Source organism: Pan troglodytes, chromosome 23, assembly GCF_028858775.2.
Source record: "Pan troglodytes isolate AG18354 chromosome 23, NHGRI_mPanTro3-v2.0_pri, whole genome shotgun sequence".
In the NCBI taxonomy this organism is placed as follows: domain Eukaryota; kingdom Metazoa; phylum Chordata; class Mammalia; order Primates; family Hominidae; genus Pan; species Pan troglodytes.
In genome coordinates this window covers 43,205,281-43,224,929 of record NC_086016.1, presented here as the reverse complement: position 1 = coordinate 43,224,929, position 19,649 = coordinate 43,205,281, and the positions used below count along the sequence as shown (strand labels likewise).

Genomic DNA, 19,649 nt, shown 5'->3' with positions numbered 1-19,649 from the left:
CCTGTGGCTTTTCCTTTAGAACCTAGCAGCTGCGGCTTGCCCAGGCCAGGCTGTTTTTTTCTGAACATGGGGCATCAGGGATGGGATCCCCCAACCTCAATCTCTTACCTCTTTTCCTCAGCACCCTGACCATGGCCAGAGACTGAATACTCCCTATTTATGGTCTGGGTCCCCAGAGACAGGGTGAAAGGCCCGTAGGCCAAAGGGCAAGGGAAAAGAGACAGGACAGGAACATGAAGAGAGCTACGTCAGTAGGACAGCACCTGGGAACCAGTGCCTGGGGGCTGACCCCCGCCTGTTCCCAGGGACGCAGGCCCACTGCTCCCGGGCCCACACCAGCCTGGCTGCACCGGTGCAGCACTTACTTTTCTTCCCAAACTGTTTCTTTTTCTTCTTTGTGGCCTCTTTGGCCTTCAGCGGTGTGGCCGGTTCTGTTGTTGAAAGACAAGGGTGAAAGAGATGAGAAGAGGGTCCCTGGGAGGACACAGGGCACAGGCACATCCCGAGACCCCATCCACCCTCCCACACGAGACACCCCAAGACAGGAAGCCAAAGCTGGGCAATGAGGAGAGGGTGGGGCTGGAGGAGGGGCCGGAGAACAGCTGTCCCTTCTTCCCACCCTTGTCACCAGGGCTGCTCAGAGGGACCTGGGTAGTTTACCAAGGGCACGAACATATGACAGAGTGGGCAAGATGAAGGAAGGAGCTCTGCAGGCCAGAGGGAAAGGGAGACAGAGAAGTCAGGAGCAGGGGCTGGGTGACGGGGCTCACTCTCTACTTAGAGTGGTCCATGAGACATCTCCACCTCATGCCAAAGAACGGAGATGGGCACAGGGGCGGGGGAAGAAGGAAAAAAGAAGAGGAAAGAAAGTCAGAGCCTCTTAGGGCCACGAGAGCCCACACCTGCGGCCACAGGAGGCTGGAGCTGGTAGCCGGTGAGCTCACACCAGCCGACGGGGTAGATGTCTGGGGACTCGCAGTCCACCCACTGGTCGTACTCGCTGTCCCAGCCGTCAAAGTGGATGCTGAGGAGCCGATGCACCACTCGTTTCACCGTGGCCACACAGATGAGCCGGGGCTCCATCAGGTCCACGGCCTCCAGCTTCATGCCCACCTTGAAGCCATGGTTTGGGCAATCCTGGGGCAGAAAAAGGAGGCAGTGGCCAAGCCAGTCAGCTCCCTACCCCAGCAGGCTTGCCCGGGCCCGGAGGCACTTGAAGAACTGGCAGGGAGGGGCGGGGACTGGAATGGCTGCTGGGGCAGCTTCCTCTAGACAATAACCCACTGCACCTCTCCCAGTACCGCCCTCCATGGAAGAGGGACTGGAGTGCCCAGGCCATAGCTGGGGACTTCCCCCTGAAAGTGGCTGATGTCAGCAGTAGAGATTCGAGAGAAAGAGTAGGAACTGCCACCACTGACAGCAGCAGGTAGGGCCTGTCCTGAGGCCACCGCAGGCCCCTTGCTCCACTTCAGTCTCCTCACCATGTTAAAGAGTCTCGATGGAGCGGCTTTCGACTTGGTCTTCTCCAAGTAGTTCTCCCAGTTGAAAGTCTGTGCCTCATAACCTGGAGGAGCAGAAAGCTCAGATGCAGAGGGAGAGGGGGAAGCAGGAAGTGGGCAGGGGGAAAGGACACATGGCTGAAGAAGCTCTGCAGCTTGGTCAGGACCCAGCATGGAGTCTCCCCAGCAGCCTTCTTCTCATCCCCTCAGGGTAGTACCTGCTCTAGCACCACAGTCCTGTTGTATAGGTTGTTCACTGACCAATGGGATAAGTGGGAGTTCTGTTCATCAACCATACACTGGCCATGGAGTAGGGTCAGCCCAGCAGTTAAGGGCTGGTGGTGGGCTCTGTCACCTTTCCCATACACCCTGAAATGCTACACTTCTGGGGCCTGACTCGACCAGGAATCTGGGCTTGTGGCCACACCCTGCCCCTTCTGTTTTGTTCTGAAGACAGAGTCTTGCTCTGTCGCCCAGGCTGGAGTGCAATGGCATGATCTCGGCTCACTGTAACCTCCACCTCCTGGGTTCAAGCAATTCTCCTGCCTCAGACTCCCGAGTGGCTGGGATTATAGGCGCCTGTCACCATGCCTGGCTAATTTTTGTATTTTTAGTAGAGACGAGGTTTTGTCACGTTGGCCAGGCTGGTCTCAAACTCCTGACCTCAGGTCATCCACCTGCCTCGGCCTCCCAAAGTGCTAGGATTACAGGCGGGAGCCACCGCGCCTGGACACCCTGCCCCTTCTGATGGCAAGGCCAGCACGTGGTGGCCTCTCTAGTCTTACCTTTTGGCGGTGTGAGCTCAATGTCATTCTTCTGACAGAAGGTGGCCGGGAAGATGGCGTGGGAAGAGGCATGGTAGCAGAACCAGTCCGAGCCATCTGTGGAGGGCCCCCCGTCCACACAGATCATCAGGTATCCATCCAGGAGAACCTGGGGGGTGGGGGGAGCAGGCAGACAGATCATATCATGAACTGCACCCCATCCTGGGTTGGTACCGCACCCCAATAGGGACACGAGGCAAATGGATCCAAACGGATCTAGGGCATGGCCCTCCTGGAGGACACCTGAGCCTCTCTGGGGCACACAGTACTTCTGTGATGCATACGCGTGGGATTCTTTCTCTTCCCCACTAGACAGCAAACACCACGCCAGCAGGGGCTGCGTCCATCCTGTTGGACCATGTTCTTGGGTGAGCACACGCGCCCGGCATGGAGCGGATCCGCGGCGAGGACGAGTCAGCAGCCTCCTCCGGGAGGGCCAAGGAGGGGTGGGGGTGCTGCTCAGGATGAGGCGATGAGGTTTGGAGCAAGGTGACCCCAGCTGTGGCTCTTGCCTAGGCCAGCACTCAAAGGAGATGGCACACAGCAAGAAGGCCCAGTGAGGTGACAGGGAGGGGCCTACTCTGACACAGGACCAGGCTCAGGTGTTGAATAAGCACTCGTCCAGGGAGCCTTGGACCCTGACACGAAAGCAGATTCTGAGCAAGGGGCAGGCCAGGCCCCACTCACAAAAGTCAGGGACTCTGGGTGCAGCCAGTGATGAGAGGCTGGGACACAGACCCCCTGACGGTGGCGAGTGGGGTTAGAGCTCTGGGCCACATGGGTCCCCCACCTCAGAAATCTGGAGGCTGGAGAGCCGGCCCCTGGGCTCACCTTACAGACAGTTGCCACGCAGATGTTGCCCAGATTCAGGGGGTCAATGGCCTCCAGCTTCATCCCTTCCTCAAACCAACCGCCTTCTGTGTAGACTGCTCGTACCTTAAAGGAATGGGACAGCTGGGGACTCCCTGGGCAGGCCAGGAGGAAGGGTGAGGGAAGCAGGCCTCAGGAGGGAAAGGGATGGTCCCAGGGGAAGAGCCAGGTCCCTCAGGCCTGGAATGGACCCATGGCTGAGGGGAAAAGCACCCAAGAGCTGAACCTCACCTTCTTGAAGAGGTAAGGAACGGCATCACAGTAGATCTTCCGGAAGGTGGGGTGATGGGCCATGTCACTTCGCCTCTCTTCGGAGGAGATGGATAGGGAATGAGGGAGAGAAGGGAGTTGGAGGCGGCTCCTGGGCCATCTCCACGCGCCTCCCCTGGGAATGTGGGGCTGCTCTGCACGTGTTCTCAGCTGTATCTCTGTATCTCAGGACCCCCCACCCCAGAGTAGCAGACAGAAAGGTTGAGTCCAGAAAACATCAAGAGCTCTCTGTAGGGACTCTTCAGCCCTCGAAACCCAGACTGCTCCCGCATTGACAGGGGAGAGGATCGGGGCTGGTAGCATCTGGGTTCAAATCTTGATTTTACCACTCACAAGTTGAGTGGAGTGACTTTCGTCAAGTTACTCAAGCTCTCTGGAGCTCAGTATCATCACTGCAGGGGGGCCATGCCAACCTCCACCTGCTGACCTGCTGTGACGAGTAGGAAGGTGCTCCCACTCCGTCCCTGGGGAAGCATAGCATGCAGTCCCTCTGGCCTGGGGCTCTGCTAACCTGACATCTTGATGCCGTGGCCCACACGTCGTGACCAACCCACTGGGTGGATCAGGGGGCTCCACATGTGGCACCAGAAGTCGTCGTCACTGTCACCATCCTCGTAGAGGAGCCGTAGGCGACCCCCGATTACTGTGTCCACCACAGCCATGCGAGTGCGTGACACCTGGGACTTGTCCACCACTTCCAGCCGCATGCCCTGCCTAAAGGGGTACTTCATGCTCTCCACCATCTGAAACGACGTCAGAACACAGGCCTGCTATGGCTCAGGGCTCTTCCCACCCACCCTCCTGCTCTGGTGAGTGGAGGACAGGGAAGGTGTGGTGTTATCCCCCACACTCAGTCAGTCGGGAGGTGGCAGATGAGACTGCCTGCGCTGCCAGGCTCACCTTGGCCCTGACTCCCTAGGAGGACACAGAGGGAGGCAACAGCTCTCCCTAGGAGGACACAGAGGGAAGGCACACGGCTTGCAGTGGGCATGCCACTTCTTGCCACCAAAACGCCAATGAGTTGATGCAAATCACAAAACGCACTTTAGACTAAGGAAAAGTGACCCAGAGGTCACGCCTGCCCAGAATTACACAGACTCATTTGTGCCAGAGCTGCCTGGAAGCTGGTGTGCAGCCTGTGCTCTTCATGGGCTCTGCACTCTGATCCCCAGGCATCCTGCCCTCCCTGCCCCCTCCCAGCCCTCTGCCTGTGGCACATATAAGACTCATGTCCAGAGAACTGAGTCTTCCTGTGTCCCTTTCTGACCCTGATGGGCTGCAGCTCTGCAGTGCTTTCACAGTGCCTTGGTAGCAACTGACCTAATGAGGGATGGTGACCAAGATGCCCTCGAGCTGCTCTACAGAGAGCCATGGTGCTGGGGTACAGAGGAGGAGGTTCTTTTTGTTCACTGTGACTTCAGTGCTGTCCTGCCTGGGGCAGGGAACAGGTAGGGTGTAGGGCTTTTCCAGCCCCAGGGCACTGCTGGGTCAGGAAGAACCAGCCTAGACTAGACTAAGCAGTGCTATTTCCAAACACACCAGGAAGGAAAGCGTCTCAGAGGTCACAAAGCAGCCAACAGGCAAAGCTGACACAGGGGTCCTAAACCAGACAGACCCTCTGGCCCAGCTCAAGGGCTTGGGATACGTCCTGACACCAGTTGCCTGTCCCACATCCGGTATCCCAGCAGCTCACTCAGGAGAGTGAGAGAAAACACAGGGTAAGGCCTGGCTCAGGGCCCCTCTGGGCTGCCTTCCCTGCCATGTTCTCTTCATCTACAGCCAACACAGTGCAGCCCACAATCCAACGCCATTTTTGTTAGTTTTTGTTTTTTTTTGAAATGGAGTCTCCTCGCTCTGTGGCCCAGACTGAAGTGCAGTGGCACGATCTCAGCTCACTGCAACTTCGGCCTCCCGGTTTCAAGCGATTCTCTCACCTCAGCCTCCTGAGTTAGCTGGGATTACAGGCGCATGCCACCACACCCAGTTAATTTTTGTATTTCTAGTACAGACAGGGTTTCATCATGTTGGCCAGGCTAGTCTGGAACTCCTGCCCTCAGGTGATCTTCTGACCTCGGCCTCCCAAAGTGCTGGGATTACAGGAGTAAGCCACTGTGCCGTGCCTAGCTAATGTTTTTTTTTTTTTTCAAGAGATGAAGTCTCACAGTGTTGCCCAAGCTGGTTTCAGACTCCTGGCCTCAAGTGATCCTCTTGCCTTGGCCTCCCAAAGTGCTGAGACACTGAGACAGGTATGAGTCACTTTTACCATGTATATATGTGACTTTTTAATTTTTACTAAATCATTTCTTAAAATTAAATGCCACACAGATGATTCTGTGCCACACAGGAGTCCTACACCAGACAGAATCAGACAGCCCAGAGGCGCCCCAGGCCGGGCCTTACCCTGTGCTGTGCCAGGCACATCCCTGGCTCAGAACCGAGGCTATATTACAATTACTTGTGTGCATGGCTTTTGTTTCCTCTGCCAGACTAGAGATTTCTGGATGGCAGGGTCTGTATTCTTTGTATTCCCACAGTGCCTTGTAAACAAGTATGTAAGGCTGGGCATGGTGGCTCATGCCTATAATCCCAGCACTTTGGGAGGCCGAGGCAGGTGGATCACTTGAGGTCAGGAGTTCGAGACCAGCCTGGCCAATATGGTGAAACCCCATCTCTACTAAAAATACAAAAATTAGCCAAGTATGGTGGTGTGTGCGCACCTGTAATCCCAGCTACTCGGGAGGCTGAGGCAGAAGAATTGCTTGAACCCAGGAAGCAGAGGTTGCAATGAGCCAAGATTATGCCACTGCACTCCAGCCTGGGCAACAGAGCGAGACTCTGTCTCAAAAAGAAAAAAAAGGCTGGGCGCGGTGGCTCATGCCTGTAATCCCAGCACTTTGGGAGGCCGAGGCAGATGGATCACGAGGTCAGGAGATTGAGACCATCCTGGCTACCACGGTGAAACTCCATCTCACTAAAAATACAAAAAAATGAGCTGGGCGTGGTGGTGGGTGCCTGTAGTCCCAGCTACTTGGGAGGCTGAGGCAGGAGAATGGCGTGAACCCAGGAGGCAGAGCTTGCAGGGAGCCGAGATCGCGCCACTGCACTCCAGCCTGGGGGACAGAGCGAGACTCCGTCTCCCAAAAAACAAAAAAGTATGTTAATAAAATCTATTGAGTGAACACTTCTGAAAAATTCTATGAGCAAAGGTAAGGTTCCGGAAGAGCAAAAGGCAGACAAAGCAGCATGACTGGAGCAGTAGGAGCAGAGTCTGGGTGGGGCAGTGGCCGACGCCAGGCTAGGAAGGCAGATGGCAACCACGTAGCAGCAGCATTTGTCTCCAGCCTTGCAAAATGTGGAGCTGCTGAAGATCATCAGGCAAGGGGTCTTAGGTAACATGCTCCAGTGAGTGGCATGCAGGATGCAGAAAAATGGAAGAGCAGAAGGAGGGACATTAGTTAAGGGCTCACTGCCGACCTTGATGTGGAAATCCACGGGAAGCGTCCTGGAGCCCACCAGCCGTTTCATGAGGTAGCCCTTCCAGTCGGTGAACTTGGCATGGATGGCTGTGGAGGCACCAGCAGAATCCTGGTTACACAGACTGACAACACCTCCACCGACAGGGGCGCTAGCGCCGACCCAGAGTGGGGACCCCTCAGCAGTGGGGACTGAAAATAGCTGCCTCTTCAGGCCAGCAATGACTTCATCTGAGAACATCAGATTCCACACGTGGATCTGCCCCCGGGCCTCTGGGATGGGGAGGGCAGGAAGCCAGGGGGCAAGTGGATTCTGTTCTAACAAGACAGAGGACTCCCATTCTACCTAACACAAGCAGAGGACTCTCCCTCTACCAGGGGCCCTACGGGAACAAGAGAGGAAATGTTCTCATCAACTCACTCCGTGGGGGCACTAGGATCTTGCTGTTGATGGCACACCAGCCAATGGGGTGGACATCCACTGTTCCCAGGTTGCACCAGAAGTCATGGCTGGCGTCATTTTCAAAGCCTTCGTACCGAAGCAGCACCCGATACCCTGAAAGGAAAGGAAAGGGCACCTGTGAGGGAGGGTGAGCTGGGGAAGGTATGTTCTTTCTGTTTTTTTTTTTTTTTTTTTCTGAAACGAAGTCTTGCTCTGTCGCCCAGGCTGGAGTGCAGTGGCGCCATCTCAGCTCACTGCAAGCTCCACCTCCCGAGTAGCTGGAACTACAGGCGCCCGCCACCACGCCCGGCTGATTTTTTTTTGTATTTTAAATAGAGACGGGGTTTCACCGTGTTAGCCAGGATGGTCTCGATCTCCCGACCTCGTGATCTGCCCTCCTCGGCCTCCCAAAGTGCTGGGATTACAGGCGTGAGCCACCGGGCCTAGCTTGGGGAAGGTATGTTCTTAAGCCTTCTCTTTTCTCTAGCCTAAGCTGGACTTCTGGCACCTATACTTCCAGGCAAGTGGATTCCTGTTGTCCACAACAGTCCTAGCCAAACAAATTCATGCTCCTAGTTCGGAAAGCATTATGGAATGGTGCTGAGAGTTAATTCTCTATAACCTGATCATCCTTGGAATGAATTTTACTTTTGAAATTTTTTCATTTTTTGTAGAGACAGTATCTCACTATGTTGCCCCGTCTGGTCTCGAACTCCTGAGCTCAAACAATCCTCCCGCCTCTGCCTCCAAAGTGCTGGGATTAGAGGTGTGAGCCACGAAACCTGGCCCTGGAACAAACTTTAAAAATTGGGGTTTCCAGCCAGGCACGGTGGCTCACGCCTGTAATCCCAGCACTTTGGCATGCAGAGGATCACCTGAGGTCAGGAGTTTGAGACCAGCCTGGCCAAGATAGTGAAACCCCGTCTCTACTAAAAATACAAACATTAGCCGTGTGTGGTGGCCAGGTGGCCTGTAGTCCCAGCTATTCGGGAGGCTGAGGCAGGAGAATCGCTTGAACCCAGGAGGCGGAGGTTGCAGTGAGCCGAGATCGTGCCACCGTACTCCAGCCTGGGTGACAGAGCAAGACACCATCTAAAAAAAACAAAATAACAAAAACAAACAAAAAAATTTGGGGTTTCCAAGCCTGCCAAGCTCTGTGTTCCCTTCTCCAGTAAAAGAATCCTTAGAAGTGGGGCAAAAGTTCCAGTGGGTGGGATTTTTGTTTTATGAAGCCAACTCCTGCCTACAACACTGTTCACCCATCTAGAGATGTCACTCTGCAGACACATCCCTGGCCCTGCGCTGGCCAAACACTCACCTGCTGTCTGGATGACAGAGGCGATCCAGTACACCCGGCTGGGGAGCACAGCATCACTGTTGAGCACCTCCACCTTCATCCCTTTCATCACATCCTCCCACTGGTCATAGAGTGGGACCTGTGTGGCGATGAGAGTGTACCGAGAGAGTGAGCTAACTGTGCTAGCAGGGGAGACAGACTGCCTCACGGCCTCAGTCAAGTCCTCGTTTGCACCTCAACTTTTCACATCACCCACTGTGTGCAGAACCAGCCACTAGAGATAAAGAGATGAGGTCTCCTGTCCTTGAAGAGCTAAGCCGGGAGTAGAGGTAGAGGTGGTGGGATGCAGGGTGATGGCTAGAGACCCAGAGTCAGACAGAACCGAGTCCTAAAATCTTTATAGGACTGGTTTCTTACTGTATCATTTTGGGCACATGATGCCTTGGTGAGCCTCGATCCCTTCGTCCCTGTGCCAGCCCGAGCAATGGCAGGGCGCTGATATTAGCACAAATATACTTTCCTTCAATCATCATGCAAACCTGGGCTGTGGGCATTATGACCCCCTCGTTTACACACAGCCATCCACCTGCAAGTTTACTCTCTACCTCCCCTCCTACTGAAATGCTCCAGGGGGCCAGGCATGGTGGCTCACGCCTGTAATCCCAGCACTTTGGGAGGCCGAGACGGGCGGATCACCTGAGGCTGGGAGTTCGAGACCAGTCTGACCAACATGGAGAATCCCTGTCTCTACTAAAAATACAAAATTAGCCGGGCGTGGTGGTGGCACATGCCTGTAATCCCAGCTACTCCGGAGGCTGAGGCAGGAGAATCGCTTGAACCTGGGAGGGGGAGGCTGCTGTGAGCCGAGATAGTGCCATTGCACTCCAGCTCTGGGCAACAAGAGTGAAACTCCCATATCGAAAAAATAAATAAAATAAAATAAAGTGCCCCAGGACAGCACTGGACTGTTTCAGTTGCCTTCCCAGTACCTAATCCTCACTTTCCTGCCAATGGTACTTTTGATTCTCCTTTGGGAGAATCACTTTTTTTTAGAGTCTTGCTCCGTCACCCAGGCTGGAGTGCAGTGGCGCAATCTCAGCTCATTACAACCTCTGCCTCTCAGGTTCAAGGGATTCTCCTGTCTCGGCCTCCCAAGTAGCTGGGATTACAGGTGCCCGCCACCACTTCCAGCTAATTTTTGTATTTTTAGTAGAGATGGGGTTTCACCATGTTGGCCAGGCTGGTCTCGAACTCCTCACCTCAGGTGATCCACCCGCCTCGGCCTCCCAAAGTGCTGGGATTCCAGGGGTAAGCCACTGCGCCTGGCCAAATTCACCTTTTTTATTCTCAGCCCTGGCTTCAGCCAGTTGAGGTATCCCATTCCATCTCCCTGGTCACTTGAGTTTAGTTCATCACAGAACCCGGACACAGTTGCGCTAGCCCAGGCACCCAGGGGCAGGCTTTTTACAAAGCAAATTGGATTATATGTGTTAGACACAAGTATGATGCAACTCCCTGGAAATGAAAATGCTGAAACTATTAGAGAATTCAGGGCAAAAAAGAGGCTCCCCCTCCAGCAGGAAGGAGGTGCACCTTCATTAACCATTCAGAGACGAGAGGAGTGAGTTAGCTGAGTCAAGAAGCAGCTGTCATTGTTCAGGGCACTCCCCAGAGTTCAGTGGCAGTTCTGAAAGGAGGAGAGGAAGTGGCTTACTCTGGGTAAAAGACTCCCTACTTCCTCAAGACTAAAGAGGCCTCCTCCTGGATTTCCCGGAGCTTAGGGACGTGGTGTGAAGACAAAACAAGAGTGCTGTTGTGGGCTCTGCTCTCCCGGCCTGCAGGCTCCACACGTCACAGCTGCTGGATATTCGGTTCTTGCGCTCAAGCCCCGCCCCTAAGGGCCTTGCCCTTCGTTCTGGCTTTTACATGATCCGCATCGAGGAGCCTTTTACAGAAGTGGCTCCAGGAGCATCCACATCTGCCTCTCGGGGCCCACGGGGCCCAGGCCAGCTACAGAAGCACCCTGCTTTCCATGGGAAAATGCTGCAAATGGGGGAGAAAGGAGAGAAGGGTTTCAGACTGCAAAGACCCTTCGACATCAGCTAGCACCAAGTTCTATTATGTAAATAAACTGAAGGGCTTCAGACTGGGAGTGAAGCCAAGCAGGTGATAGAAGTGTTTGTAGGAGGATTTTTTTGACATAAACATGAAACGGAGCGAGTGGTAACGCCATCCGTCTCCTGCCCAGACCTCCCCACTGTCACTGTCCAGCCTGAAGCCGCCCTGGTGAAGCAGGTGGAGGAGCAGCTCCATGCCCGGCTCCCCGGCCTCCCTCCCTCAGCTCCAGGGCACTCACGTGCTTGAAACAGCTGACGGGAGCAGCCTTGTAACTGTGATCCTTCAGGAACTTCCCCCAGTCGAAGCCCAAGACCAGAGCTGCAGAGCACAGAGGACGAGTCAGACTAGGAGCCTGCGCAGCAGCCACTCCAGGAGCCTGGACCCCAAGGGCCCTGTGGGACCTGCAGAGGTAGGTCCCTCACCCCCAGCAGCCCCTCTCACAGCGCTGCCCACGACACCCTCCTTCATTCCCATACCTGCTCCACCAGTGGCCATGAGGGACCACTGTTGAGGACTGAATTGAAAGGTGGCAAGACTCTCAGGAGTACAGGAACATTCAAAGGGAAATTTCTCGCCCTTCTTCCCCCAAAGGGGAAAACTGAAATATCCCTGGGCTTAAATTCCTCCCTCCGCCCTCAACCTGATTGGCCACACCCAATCTAAATGTGGGGGAGGGGGTGCGCACACACCAGGGCCCCTCCAACTGAGCTCCGGCCTGCTGAGCTCAATTTCAGTTAGAAACTCAGAACAATGATAGCAGAGTTGCTTTATGCATACATTTAACTTGCTTAGCAATTGCTACACACTCAGAGAGAGGCTCCTTTCCTTATCCCACCACCCCTCTCCAAACCTGCCTTCAAACCATATCTGGGCCTTCGTTGCCCCAGGGAAACAGAAACCACAGGGATAAAAGCAAAGAGAAACAAAAACAGCCAATTCTTGGCTTTTGAATTATCATGGGTAGGAGTCCTGGTAATTTAAGGGTGTTTGAAGGGATTTTTCTGGGTAATTTCCACAATACCCAACAGGTGAGGAAGATGCAATCCGCGGTGACCCTGACTTAGAGCACTTTCTACCTGGCCGGTTTGCCCAGTCTTCATTCCTAGGAAAGGCCACTCCAAACCCAGTCTCCTCCCCAGCCACGGCAGCTTCCTAAGCAGGGCCCTCGGCTATCTTACCGTCTTGTCCTGTTGGTGTCCCATCTGCCAGCTGTCCTGTCCCTTGAGAGTGGAGGAAGGCTCCAATTTTGGCAGACCAGGCAGCCTTGTGCAGGACTTTGGCTTTTTTGGTCGGTGGTTTTCCCTGGAGAGGAGGACAGAGGCTATGTGTAGCCTGGTGGCTGGGATCATGAGTCTGGATTTGGGCTGCCAAGTTGAAGTCCTGGGCTTGGGCCAGTGACTTAACCTCTTTTGGGCTTCAGTTTCTTCATGTGTGAAACAGTGATGACAATAACAATCCTTAGCTCAGGGGGTGGTTGTGGGGAAGCGTCGGAGGTGCTAGGGGGTGCTAGGCAGTGCTGCAGAGCAGGGAGAGACCCATGTTCTATCTTTTAAACCTTTCTGTCCTCCCAGATTCAAGTCTCAGTCATCTCCTTCCTCCAGTGTCGCTACTGATAGATCCAAAGCAAAGAATGGGCCTCACAGGGGCCCAGAAACGCTCATGAACTGGGAGGCAACCTTCTGTACATATGCGAATGTTCAGGAGAGGGTCCACATAGGCGAATGTTCGGGAGAGGACCCACGGCTTTCATCAGGTACTCAAAGGGGGTCCTCCCTTTCCAAAGGGAATGGCCACTGATCTGGTCTGTATTTTGTAACTTAAGTACTGAACAGGAAGGCCAGGAATTTACTAAAGAGATCAGTGAAGCAGAAATCTGGGTTTAAGTCCCAAACAAACCTACGGGGCAAATCCCAGTTCTACAGTTTTTAGTTGTATACCTTTAAGTAAGTTACTAAAATTTCTGAGCCTTTATAAAAAGGAATTTTTTTAAAAATCAAATTTTTTAAGATCGTTAATTGGACTGAGAATGTCAAGCCCTTAGCAAGTACTCCCAAACCATAGCTATTAATATTACCAATATTATTCTTAGCTCTCGGAAGAGAGGGATCTTTCCGTGCCTTGAGTAAAATCTACGAAATGGGGAAACAATGGTAATTGTCTCACAAAGGCGACAGTGTATGAAGCAGTAAGCAGAAGGATCTGGGACACAGCAATTTCTAATAAACATCGGTGGTGCTCAAACTTCGCTGCACATTAGGATCACCTGGGAGCTCTTCCAATCTCTGTCCAGGCTACACGCCATCCCAGTTAAATCAGAACCTTTCGGAGTAGGACCCAAGCATCAATATATTTTACATAATTTTTTCCCCCCAGGCTGGAGTGCAGTGGCACGATCTCGGCTCACTGCAACCTCCACCTCCCAAGTTCAAGCGATTCTCCTGCCTCAGCCTCCCGAGTAACTGGGACTACAGGCGTACAACACCACGCCTGGCTAATTTTTGTATTTTTAATAGAGACGGGGTTTCATCATGTTGGCTGGGATGGTCTCGATCTCCTGACCTCGTGATCCGCCCGCCTCGGTCTCCCAAAGTGCTGGGATTACAGGTGTGAGCCACCGTGCCCGACCAGCATCAATAATTTTTAAACTTTCCAGGTGATCCCAACATGCAGGCAAATTTGGGAAGCAGTGTTGCGGATGCTGGTCCCAGCTACTGGGAAACAAGGTAAGATGAGGCCCCTGAGATGAGGTTCCAGCCTCAATTCCGCCATTCTCCTCCTACAGAGCCACACTAGGTATGTCATTCTACCCCCTTGGACCTCAGTATACTTATCAATAAATGTGTGGGTTCAACACCACATCCAAGAATCTTTCCATCTCTAAAGATTCTATAAATATCAGTAATTTAGAAAATTGGCAAGACTTTCTAGGTAGCTGCCTGTGACATGGAGTCCGACGAGGCATGGTCTTCCTGAAGCCACCATGGCTGGTGAACCTTGGGCCTGTTTCCCAACTTCCTTTGAAAGGATTTATAAAAGTGTGGGGTGAAGACCAAGGGTGTCAGACTCCCCCATAGTTCTTGTTTAAAATGTACTGAATACACCAGACTCTGGGGGATGACGGTAGGTAATGGAGGGTAGCTTCAGGAACCTATAATTTAAAAAGCTCCACAAATGGATTTTTCTGTCCTCTGAAGTTTGAGAACATAATAAATACCAGCTGGCCACAAGCAAGGACCTTTTCAAACTTTCCTGGCCCTGGCCTTCAGTCACTTGGTGGTTCCTGTCTCAGCACCAAAGGCACCGGGAAGGATCCAAGTGACTGCCTCTCACCTGTAATCTAGCCAAGATACTGGCTTTCTTGGAGTTGGAGGAGTAGCTCCTGGAGCAGGAGACGCTGCAGAACCTCTTGGTCTTGGAGAAGAAGGCTTCCCTTGTACCCACGATACCACACATCTCACAGACAGCTGGGAAGAGAACTTAGCACATGACTCACCCAATATGGCCACCTCAAAGCAAACAAAGTGATGGGCCCTTCAAAACCTGGGGCACTGCATTAACCAGGTGAGCCCCTGCCCCCACAAAGGCTAATGGAATAAGAGGAGGAATGGGAGGCACTGGTGTGTATATCCTGAATCTACCTGAATGAAGTGCTGCTGCTTGGCCTCCCTTGGCTACAGATGTCAACAGAGGGGCTGATGGAAATCCATGAGGACGACTGGGGGAACAGGTGAGTGTTGAAAAGTTTGTCAGAGGAAAGTGAGAAGAAACTAGGCATGGTAGCTCCTGTCTGTAATCCCAGCAGTTTGGGAGGCCAAGGAGGGAGGATTGCTTGAGGGCAAGAATTTGAGACCATCCTGGGCAACATAGCAAGACCTTGTTGCCAAAAAAAAAAGGCCAGGTGTGATTTGGCGGGGGGAAACTGCTTGCGCCCAGGAGGCTGAGGCTGCAGTGAGCCATGACTGCACCACTGTACCTCTAGCCTGGGCAACAAAGTAAGACACTGTCTCAAAAAAAAGCGAAAAAATTTATAGGAAGAAAAAGTGCCAAAGTCACTTAACCTCTGTGGCTCTATTTTCTCATCTATATAGTAAAGGGACTGACCTAGATCAGTGTTTTATTTATTTATTTTTGAGACGGAGCCTTGCTCTGTCGCCCAGCCTGGAGTAGTACACTGGCGCAATCTTGGCTCACTGCAAGCTCTGCCTCCCGGGTTCACGCCATTCTCCTGCATCAGCCTCCCGAGTAGCTGGGACTACAGGCACCGCCACCACACCCAGCTAATTTTTTTGTGTTTTTAGTAGAGACGGGGTTTCACCATGTTAGCCAGGATGGTCTCAATCTCCTGACCTTGTGATCCGCCGCGTCGGCCTCCCAAAGTGTTGGGATTACAGGCGTGAGCCAATGCGCCCAGCTAGATCAGTGTTTTAATTGTGACTTCACTTTTTTTTTTTTGAGATGGAGTTTTGCTCTTGTTGCCCAGGCTGGAGTGCAGTGGTGCCATCTTGGCTCATTGCAACCTTCGACTCCCGGGTTCAAGGGATTCTCCTGCCTCAGCCTCTTGAGTAGCTGGGACTACAGGCATGTGCCACCACGCCTGGCTAATTTTTTGTATCTTTAGTAGAGACGGGGTTTCGCCATGTTGAGCAGGCTGGTCTTGAACTCCTGACCTTGTGATCCTCCCGCCTTGGCCTCCCAAAGTGCTGGGATTACAGGCGTGAGCCACCACGCCTGGCCCGTGACTTCACTATTAGACCCACCTGGGGAGCTTTTAAAAATGCCTGAGATGGCCGGGCGCGGTGGTGGGCGTCTATAATCCCAGCTACTCGGGAGGCTGGGGCAGGAGAATCCCTTCAACCTGGGAGGCGGAGGTTGCAGTGAGCTGAGATAGCGCCACTGCACTCCAGCCTGGGCAACAAGAGTGAAACGCTGTCTCAAAAAAAAAAAAAAAAAAGCCTGAACCTAAAATTCTAATGAATTGGTCTGTGACGGGATACTGGTACCTGTAGTTTGTTAAAAGCTCCCCTAGATGATTCTAATGTGCAGAACCCCTGGTCTAAGTGGTCTCTAATGGTTCCTTCTAGTTCTAAATCCTAAGATTCTAAGAGAAGGGCTGGAAGAGGATAGAAGGGAGAAAGATAAAAGGCAAGGGATGAAAAGAAGACAATATAAATAGAAAGGAAGTAAGGCCGGGCGCGGTGGCTCACGCCTGCAATCCCAGCACTTTGGGAGGCTGAGGCGGGCGGATCACGTAGTCAGGAGATCGAGACCATCCTGGCTAACACGGTGAAACCCCGTCTCTACTAAAAAATACAAAAAATTAGCCGGGCATGGCGGAGGGCGCCTGTAGTCCCAGCTACTTGGGAGGCTGAGGCAGGAGAATGGCGTGAACCCGGGAGGCGGAGCTTGCAGTGAGCCAAGATCGTGCCACTGCGCTCCAGCCTGGGTGACACAGCGAGACTCTGTTTCAAAAAAAAAAAAAAAAAAAAAAGGCCGGGTGCGGTGGCTCACGCCTGTAATCCCAGCATTTTTGGAGGCCGAGGAGGGCAGATCACAAGGTCAGGAGATCGAGACCATCCTGGCTAATATGGTGAAACCCCGTCTCTACTAAAAATACAAAAAAAATTAGCCGGGTGTGGTGGCAGGCACCTGTAGTCCCAGCTGCTGGGGAGGCTGAGGCAGGAGAATGGCTTGAACCTGGGAGGCGGAACTTGCAGTGAGCCAAGATCATGTCACTGCATTCCAGCCTGGGTGACAGAGCAAGACTCCGTCTCCAAAAAAAAAAAAAAAAAAAAAAAAAAGAAAGGAAATAAGATTCAACTGCAAAGAGTATTAGATTACTCTTCTAACGAGTTTGGGGCTGGGTGCGGTGGCTCATGCCTGTAATCCTAGCACTTTGGGAGGCTGAGGTGGGGGATCACTTGAGCTTGGGAGTTCAAGACCAGCCTGGGTAACATGGCAAAACCCCTGTCTCTACAAAAAAAAATACAAAAATTAGCCAGGCATGGTGGCGTGCACCTGTAGTCTCAGCTACTCAGGAGGCTGAGGTGGAAGGATTGCCTGAGCCCAGGAGGTCGAGGCTGCAGTGAGCCATTTTCACACCACTGCACTGCAGCCAGGGTGACAGAGTGAGACCCTGCCTCAAAATAAAACAAAAAAAGTTTGGGATCTAAAGGATGGCAGTGTCCTCACAGACTATCCAGCCTGCCTCTCTTCACAGGCAGCCCACACATGGGAGGCCCTGACACAGGGGTTCAGCAGCTGTCCAGGGATCACATTTCCAAAGTCAACTGGCTTCCAGATGATCCATAGGGATTCTCATCTGCCCGCCCCCAACCCAGTCCTCCTACCCAGGGTCACTTTATCGTGTATTACCTCCCCACTCCCACCCTGACTTCCAAACCACAAGTTATTTGTCCCTTCTCAGAAAGTAACCAAAACACTTTAGGTTTCCTATCTTCTCAACATCCACGTTGGAAATCCATGGTATACTTATACAAAAAAGCAGCACCATGCTACTCAGTGGCATCTAATCTGTGCTGAATACACATTAGTTATATGAAAGAATGAGTGAAGTCACAATTTGAAATTAGACTAGGGCCGGGCACAGTGGCTCACTCCTGTAATCCCAGCACTTTGGGAAGCCGAGGTGGGTGGATCACCTGAGTTCAGGAGTTTGAGACCAGCCTGGCCGACATGGTGAAACCCCGCCTCTACTAAAAATACAAAAGTTAGGCTGGCGCGGTGGCACACGCCTGTAATCCCAGCACTTTGGGAGGCCGAGGCGGGTGGATCACGAGGTCAGGAGATCGAGACCATCCTGGCTAACGTGGTGAAACCCTGTCTCTCCTAAAAATACAAAAAATTAGCCGGGCGTCATGGTGGGCGCCTGTAGTCCCAGCTACTCAGGAGGCTGAGGCAGGAGAATGGTGTGAACCTGGGAGGCAGAGCTTGCAGTGAGCGGAGATCACGCCACTGCACTCCAGCCTAGGCAACAGAGCGAGACTCCGTCTCAAACAAACAAACAAACAAACAAATACAAAAGTTAGCTGGGTGTGGTGGTGGGTGCCTGTAGTCCCAGCTACTCGGAAGGCTGAGGCACGAGAATCACTTGAACTCAGGAGGTGGAAGTTGCAGTGAGCCAAGATCATGCCACTGTACTCCGTCCTGGGCAACAGGGCGACACTCAAGTCTCAAAAAAAAAAAAAAAAAAGAAATTAGACTTCAGCAAAGGAAGTTAACACAGTGGCTACTTGGGGTGCTTCTGTCTCCCTTACAGGTCCTTACACATCTGATCCCTTAGAAATCAGAGTTAATAGCCTTTTACATCTGGATGGCTCTGCCCATATAGCCTATATCCACCCCCCTCTTCCTCTATAATCTTCTATCTCCTCTCCATCCTCAGGGGACACTCTGAAGGCACCTGGCTCAGAACCACTGCCATCCAAGGAGCGAGGAGTCCCAGGGCTGAGCAAATGCAGCGGGGAGGTCGGCAGTTCCCCTGCTTCCCGATCCTCATTTTCTGCTTCACTTGACTCCTCCAGATAGGAGCTGCTGTCACTGCCCACACTGCTGTTATAACTCCGGAAACTATCATAGCCACCAAACAGCTCCAAGTCGTCATCTTCCTCTTCCTCCATTGGCTCTGAAGATGGGGTCTCCTAATGGAGGATGACACAAACCAGGTAGAAAGAATTATGATTGGCTTTAGTGCACGGGGGGAGAAGCTGCAGATCTGCTATCAGCCCCCTCACACTTTCGGGAACCTTTCAAATACCCCTTTTACAAACACCAAGATCATTACTCCTATTTACACATTTCTCCACCATGATGCAATTCAACAGCTTAACAAGACAGAAAATATGTGTTAGGAATTCACCAGGCTCCTCTGTGGATTTACAAATGATGATATTTTAACATGGTTCAAATAGAATACTGTATAACAATGTGGGCCAGGTGCGGTGGCTCATGCCTGTAATCCTAGCACTTTGGGAGGCCGAGGCTGGCAGATCACCTGAGGTCAGGAGTTCGAGACCAGCCTGGCCAAGAGGGTGAAACCCTGTCTCTACAAAAAAATACAAGAAAAAGTTAGCCAGGCGTGGTGGCGGGCACCTGTAGTCCAGCTACTTGGGAGGCTGGGGCAGAGAGGCAAAGGTTGTAGTGGGCCAAGATCGTGCCACTGCACTCCAGTCTGCATGACAGAGCAAGACGCTATCTCAAAAAAAAAAAAAAAAAAGTGAAATATCCTAAGGTACTTCACAAAGACTTTCTGGGGTAGAAGATATATTAGAAATTAATTCTTAGCCAGGCACAGTGGCCCACACCTGTAATCCCAGCACTTTCCGAGGCCAAGGTGGGTGGATCACGAGGTCAGGAGTTCAAGACCAACCTGGCCAAGATGGTGAAACCCCGTCTCTACTAAAAATACAAAAATTGGCTGGGTGTGGTGGCGGGTGCCTGTAATCCCAGGTACTTGGGAAGCTGAGGCAGAGAATTGCTTGAACCCGGGAGGTGGAGGTTGCAGCGAGCTAAGATCGCGCCACTGCACTCCAGCCTGGTGACGGAGTGAGATGCTGTCTCAAAAAGAAAAACAAAAATTCTTCCCCGTTCAATATACATCAAAATGATCTCAACTCAGAAACAATTTAAGTCACAGAAAAGTTAATTTGGGACCTAGACTGCTCCAAAGAGGATCGGAGAGGCAGATGACACACAGATAACTATGGCATCTTGGTGTGTACTACAGCGCTAGATTCAGCTCTGATCCTAACTAGCTATAGGGCCTTGGGCAAGTCATTTAACTTCTGTGGGCTTCAACTTTCTCATCTATAAAATAAAAATATTTGACTCGTGAGATGC

At 52.5% G+C, this 19,649-nt stretch overlaps 1 protein-coding gene and 1 long non-coding RNA gene across 8 annotated transcripts in view; one reads left to right on the top strand and one right to left on the bottom strand.

Annotated features, from left to right (window-relative positions):
* The window catches only part of L3MBTL2 (L3MBTL histone methyl-lysine binding protein 2), a 29,747-nt gene that overhangs the window by 3,040 nt on the left and 7,058 nt on the right, over positions 1-19,649 (bottom strand). For 3 of the 7 annotated variants that reach the window (XM_054675539.2, XM_054675540.2, XM_054675541.2), the window contains 14 exons: positions 18,214-18,451; positions 14,124-14,257; positions 11,972-12,095; positions 11,032-11,111; positions 8,697-8,814; positions 7,358-7,492; positions 6,938-7,026; positions 3,975-4,206; positions 3,425-3,501; positions 3,155-3,259; positions 2,285-2,432; positions 1,482-1,564; positions 903-1,137; positions 366-431 (listed from right to left, as the gene is read on the bottom strand). In XM_054675539.2, coding sequence (XP_054531514.1) covers positions 366-431; positions 903-1,137; positions 1,482-1,564; positions 2,285-2,432; positions 3,155-3,259; positions 3,425-3,501; positions 3,975-4,206; positions 6,938-7,026; positions 7,358-7,492; positions 8,697-8,814; positions 11,032-11,111; positions 11,972-12,095; positions 14,124-14,257; positions 18,214-18,451 — 1,864 coding nt within the window. The remainder of the gene's footprint in view (positions 1-365; positions 432-902; positions 1,138-1,481; positions 1,565-2,284; positions 2,433-3,154; positions 3,260-3,424; positions 3,502-3,974; positions 4,207-6,937; positions 7,027-7,357; positions 7,493-8,696; positions 8,815-11,031; positions 11,112-11,971; positions 12,096-14,123; positions 14,258-18,213; positions 18,452-19,649) is intronic. The other 4 variants (XR_008541697.2, XM_009438480.4, XM_024352806.3 and 1 more) reach the window with 3 other exon arrangements.
* LOC134809695 (uncharacterized) lies at positions 11,106-18,283 on the top strand. The gene is made up of 3 exons (XR_010156027.1): positions 11,106-11,202; positions 13,447-14,520; positions 18,196-18,283. It is a non-coding gene; the product is annotated as an uncharacterized LOC134809695 (long non-coding RNA).